Below are 6,278 nucleotides of genomic sequence, written 5' to 3'. Positions count from 1 at the left end.
TCTTCAAAACCCTTTTATTAAAATCCCCAACATATCTATACGACCTCATATCCAGACATGAACATACTAGATCACTCCGCAGCAGCTCAACAGGTTTCTTAAACATTCCCGTTGCCGGATCCCGCCTGGCTGGCCGCGGTTTTTGTCACGCTGCTCCGTATGTCTGGAATGCGTTACCTCCTGAGTTAAGACAATGTTCCTCGTTGAGTCTTTTCAAAAAGGGATTAAAGACTCATCTTTTTAACACGGGCTACGGGCGCCTCTGAAGCAGCTGTGCGAATGGGCGCTTCATAAATGTTTATATTATTAATATATATTTTAAGGTTAATTTGACTGATGGTTATTTTTGGACCAAATATTATAAGAAAAAAGTCTTATTAAAATTTATTTGCAGTTTATTAAAATGACACCATTCAAATAAAGAAGCCAATTCCTGATTAAAACATTCTAAAGATGGACTATGGAACAAGATTATTGTATCATCGGCACAAAGAAAAAATTTGGCAATTGATTTGATTATGTTGTTTATGATTTGATTATGTTGTTCAAAAACAAATTGAACAAAAGTGGTCCCGGCATTGAGCCCGGAGGAATACCAGTACGTATAGGGTGCAATTTGTGTGTATGTTGTGTGTATGTTGTGTGTGTGTAGTGTGTTGTTTGCATTTGTGATATGTACATGTTTGTGTATGTGTATTGTTTGTAATTGTGATGTTATTTTTAGTTATATATTATTTATTATTAATAGTTATATTTCTATTTCGTTTATTTACAATTTGTATTTCTTCATGTTTGATGATTGCCGTACAAGCCTTGCGGGCTTCTGGCTTTTTATCAATAAAATGAAAAATAAATGAAACATACACATACACACAATATTTACACATCACAATTGCAAACAACACACATACATACACAAAATATACACTCATCACAGTTGCAAACAGCACAGACACACACACACACAACAAAAAATAGCAGACTACGCACATGCATACACACAACATAAACACATAACACATGTACGAACGCACTAGCACGATTACACACACGAACGCATTCAGACCCACGTTCACAAATGTAGTTCTTTTAAAATATCGCAGCATTGCGGGCATTGATCATTTACAACTTTTCGTACAACGATTTTCAGTTCATTATAAAGTTTCTTCAGTTCGTAGACGCAGATACAACTGATAAGAAAAATCACTGCATTTTCAGCTTTGATCAGTTTCTAGTTCAATCTATCTATTTTTCATATTTTCATCAAATTTTTTAATTTATTTATATAGAAAACAAAGTTTTAGTTTACAATAGTTGATAACATACTACATTGAAAAAGGTAAAGAATTACCAAAAAGGTTTTTTCTGAATAAAATAAAATATAAAAAGAAGTAGTTAAAAAATTTGTTTTCTATAAAAATAAGTTAAATAATGAAAATAAAAAAAACACGAAAGATTGAAAAATTGAACCAGAAACTGATGAAAGCTGAAATGACAGCAAATTTATACAGTGGCAAATCTGATAACTTTCATGGGGTGTGGTGGGCCGAAAATTTGAAATTTTTTAATTTTCACAATAAATGGTCAAAAGTTTTACGGGGGCAAGTCAACATTCACAAGAGAGGGCAAGATTTGTGGTTTTGTGGCTGAAAGCTTTTTTTTGCATATCAAGTTCAATCTTTGGTCAATTTTACGCATTAACCGACCCTTTCTCTGACGTTGAATAAAATATCTGCTTACAACGGGCGGAACAATGCCCCCCGATCGATCTTTGATCCGCTACTGTATTTATATATATATTAATAACTTTAGTTTCACGATAATTTCTCACAGTTTTCTGTAAACATTTTTATTTCATATATTATAATATCAAAATTAATTCTTATCTTTTTCTACTAAATTTTTTAATAAGTTTCGCTAAGTAATTTTTGTAAATAATATTCATAATAATAAAAAAGGTGATCGAACAATAACAGCAAAATTCTCTAATGGCAATATCAAGTTCTATTCACAAACCTATTATCTTCTCTGTTTCGCTTGTAGTTCTACTCGTTACTGTTCGTGTAAAATCAAGCCAAGTGCAGTATTCGACATTCATGCCTGCTTACAGTTACTTAGTTTCAAGGAAGCAGAAGATGCCTGTTTGTTTTGATGATCGAATGTCGATAGCTTTGAAAATCAAAGCCAGGAGTTCAAGTGATTGCATCATCAAATGCTTGGTTAGTCATGAATAATAATTTTTATTTCAAAATCATCATTTTAATTTCGTAATATAACGAATTTAAAGGTTAAGACATGCAACCAAATGCGAGGAATGAATTACATGAGTTCAAATGGTGTGTGCTCATGTTTTCCCAAGGCAGACATTCGTTTCCATGTTGATGCAGGATCAGTTTTGCTAGGCTGCAAAGGATACATCCAACAAAACGGCATGTTTATTTTATTAATTCTGCTGTTTTTTTTAGTGAACTCGCTATTTTATTCTAACGACTTTATTACGACTGATGTATCTACACAAGTTTTTATTGCTACTATTCAGATTGTCCCGAAGGTTTTGACTACGTTATCGAAAGTGACAAGTGCTACCAACTGCGCTATGAACGACAAACCTGGGCGAAAGGCAGGTCTCTATGCAACAGCATCTATAACTCTCATCCCGCCACGATCGAGAATGATGTTGAAAATGATGTTTGCTATGAGTACGTCAACTCCACAGCTTCAAGTTTGCATCATTTCTTCATTTTTTCAAAAGTTTAACAAACGTAAAAATCATGTAAACCACCAGTGCTGCAATTTGAAAATTTGAGTTTATTTTAAAAATTAAGAGCAAATTACAAATACATAATAAGATTAATACATGTGATGAAGAAATTTTTGAATCAAATTTTAAATTTATTAAACTGTCATTTCTAAATGGTTTATTGTGACGTATCAACATCCTTTCATTAACGAATGCATTTGAACTCTTGTGTTTCATAAAATATCAGGTTATACATTCTGTCCTGGATCCAATTTTCCCACTTGGTTTGCATTCTACATTGGCGGTCTTCGTACGTATATCAAAGGAGTCAGGACACCATTCTTGTGGTCTCCATATCCAGGTTAGAAAACAATTGCAATGACATTCAAATTAACTTTGCTAACCATGTAATAAATGGATTTAATTGTCTAGAATTTTCAGAACAGATTAAATGGAAAATAAATATATTTATGTAAAAAATTTCTTGAAGGAAATTTTATGTTAGTTTTGGTAGGCTGGTTGTCATAAACTCTGGAGTTTAAGAGTTATAACAAATTTTTATAAGCACGTGAATTGTTATAGAATTTTTTATCTATGTGAATTTTTAAACATAGAAAACTCGGTGAAGGTTTTATTTAACAGAGCAGTTCTATAGCAAAAATCATGGAGCGTACAAAACATTATTAAAATGTTAGAAGCACAAATTTTGTATCGAAAAAACGTTTTAATAAATTTGTAATAATTTTCAAAACAGGCATCTTCAAACCAATTCAAAACACGAGTGCCTGGCATAGTGGAGAACCAAATTCACTGGCAGACGGAACAGAGTACTGCGTGCAAAACATCCTGTTCGGATACATCGGTTGGGATGACCAGGAATGCTTCCTTCCTCTCTGCGTTCTCTGCGAATATGATATTACAGTCTGATTGATTGCTGAGGTTAAGTAAAATCTGTATGTGCTGTTATCATTTGAACGAAGTGTTATCAGAGATGGGCAAATTACACACTATACTGTAATTTCGATGCAGATTACAAAATACTCTAAATATTGTAATTTCGATACCAATTACAAATTACATTTATTAAAAGAGCCAAATAACTAATTACAAATGACTAATTTCAAATTACATGAAATTAAATTACATCAAACCAGTTTTGAATAAAAGAAGAAAAAATTTTGTTTGACGTTATTTAAACATTGATTTTTCTTTGCACTGATATTCTTTGATGTCATTTTCATATTCTTTTATTAATTTACTTTCTTTTGACCAACAATTTGTTCATTCCTTTAATGAACGACTGAAAAAAAATGAAAGAAAGGAAGAAGGAAAGAAATAGGGAAAGAAAGAAGCGTCAAAATAGATAAATACATCATTTAAATACATCAAAATTTATACATGATACAATGATACAAATACATCAAAAAATTTCTTTGATGTATTTATATGACCATAAAACTTCAAAAAGCAAATGAAATTTTAAAAATTTTTAGAATTTCAAGAAAAAATTTTTCAATATTAATAATAATAATAATAATTTTTGTAAGTATATCTCTTCACTTACATATAAGCTATATTTTTTAGTCAAAATATAATTTGAAATTACTTTGAAACTACCAAATTACATGAAAGATGAAATTACTAAATTACAAATTACCAATTACTTAAAAAGTAATTTCGATACAAATTATCATACAATTGTAATTTGAATTACATAATTACATCACTTTATTACATTACTGCCCATCTTTTAGTGTAATAATTTATTTCGTGAAAAAGTGGTTATGTACTGGAAACGAGGTTTGTGTGAAAAAGTAAAAGAAAATAAAAAATAAGTATAAAAGAGAGAACGAAAGAAAGAGAAAGAGAGAGAGAGAGAGAGATAAAACAAGGGAAGGTGCTGCTTATGAGTAGTTGAATTATTATATTTGCACTTAGTATACTTATCAAATAATTTTTGCCATATAAAAAAAATTTTGAAAAAAAAACTAGAAGAAATAACAATCAACATGCCACATGCGTGAGTAAATATGTCATAAAAAAGTTATATTCTTTCAATTTTGTCTTGTTGATAGCTTTACTGAAGACATTGAACTATAGTTAAGTGCAATTTCATTGATCTTATAAAAAAAAAAATTTTATTCAAAACTTTTAAATGTCATATATGATCGGATGACTGAAATTTATTTAAGAAAGAAAATACTTATTAATTAAATTTAGTAGTTGATTCAGTTGAATTAACATAGTCAGTATGTATAACAGTATTAAAACAAGCAACAATATTTTAAAGTTGTAGAGGCGTTTTTTATTTGCACACTATTTTCTTTTATTGCTTGCAATTTCGATAAACATTTATACAAATTTTCTTTTCGTAAAAACAATTATGCCTAAATAAATCATTGCTTTTAATAGTTTTTAAATTAATCTGAATGGTTAATTAATGTATGTTTATTGAAGGGATATTTTCAAATGTTTTTGGTTTTTCTTGAAAATTAGAAGTTTGTCGATATTTTCTGAAATATATAAGAACAAGATGATAGAAACGGGTTCCAAAACAGCTCTCTTCCTCCTTGCCATCGCCGATCAAAAAATCTCTGGAATCGTGAAACACAAAGTCCTTTAAGGATGTTAGGACTTTATAGTTACGAACAAGAAGATGATTTGTTGCAACAAAATGGAGATGAAAGCTTTTTGAAATCAAACAAAAATTCTTCATATCAGGAGAATAAGTTGTTGAAGGGATTGGAACACAATCAAACATCATGTGATGCTGAAACTGATGGTGTTAAAAGCTCAAAGATACATATTTGTGCTGGCGGTGATGATGCTTGCAACAAGTATGGTAGTGGAAATAAACAAAGTAATTTACATGACCCCTCTGCCTCACTGTTCCTCACAAAATAAGTAAAGTAGTTAAACGAAGTGTGATAAGTTATTTTGTGAAAAAGTGGTTATGTACTGGAAATTAACAAAGTTTGTGTGAAAAATCAAAAGATGATAATAAAAAAAATTAAAGAGAGAAAGAAAGAGAAAGAAAGAGAGAGAGAAAGAGAGGAAAGACAAGGGAAGGTGCTGCTTATGAGTAGTTGAGTTATTATATTTCCACTTAGTATACTTATCAAATAATTTTTGCTATAGAGAAAAAATTTTGAAAAAACTGCGGAAGAAATAACAAACATGCCACTTGTCACAAAAAATGTTATATTCTTTCATTTTTGTCTTGTTGGTAGCTTTACTGACAACATTGCACTATAGTTTTGTGCAATTTTATTGATCTAATAAAAAAAATTTCAATTCAAAATCTTTAAATCTCATATATGATCGGATGACTGAAATTTATTTAAAAAGGAAATTACTTATTGCGGTATGCCAGCAACTCAACAATTCTGATTATAACTGTTGACATTTATCACCGGCCATTTGGTATTCCATCCTTGTCCCAGATTTTCATTGAATTAATTGAGTCAATCTATAACAAATTGTGGACAATCAGCAAAATGGTTCAAAAATCTCAAAATAGTTAAATTTATGAAAAAAT

General features: G+C 30.2%; 1 protein-coding gene across 1 annotated transcript; it reads left to right on the top strand.

The window, feature by feature from the left end:
* Nucleotides 1-1,988: 1,988 nt before the first annotated feature.
* On the top strand, nucleotides 1,989-3,667 carry HELRODRAFT_195104 (hypothetical protein; the record flags this gene model as incomplete). Its single annotated transcript, XM_009018509.1, has 5 exons — nucleotides 1,989-2,219; nucleotides 2,288-2,336; nucleotides 2,540-2,722; nucleotides 2,988-3,101; nucleotides 3,495-3,667. The coding sequence occupies 5 exons, from the start codon at nucleotides 1,989-1,991 to the stop codon at nucleotides 3,665-3,667; spliced, it is 750 nt and encodes a 249-aa protein (XP_009016757.1).
* Nucleotides 3,668-6,278: the final 2,611 nt, after the last annotated feature.

Source organism: Helobdella robusta (assembly GCF_000326865.2).
Source record: "Helobdella robusta unplaced genomic scaffold HELROscaffold_214, whole genome shotgun sequence".
In the NCBI taxonomy this organism is placed as follows: Eukaryota; Metazoa; Annelida; class Clitellata; order Rhynchobdellida; family Glossiphoniidae; genus Helobdella; species Helobdella robusta.
This window is presented reverse-complemented; position numbering and strand designations above follow the sequence as displayed.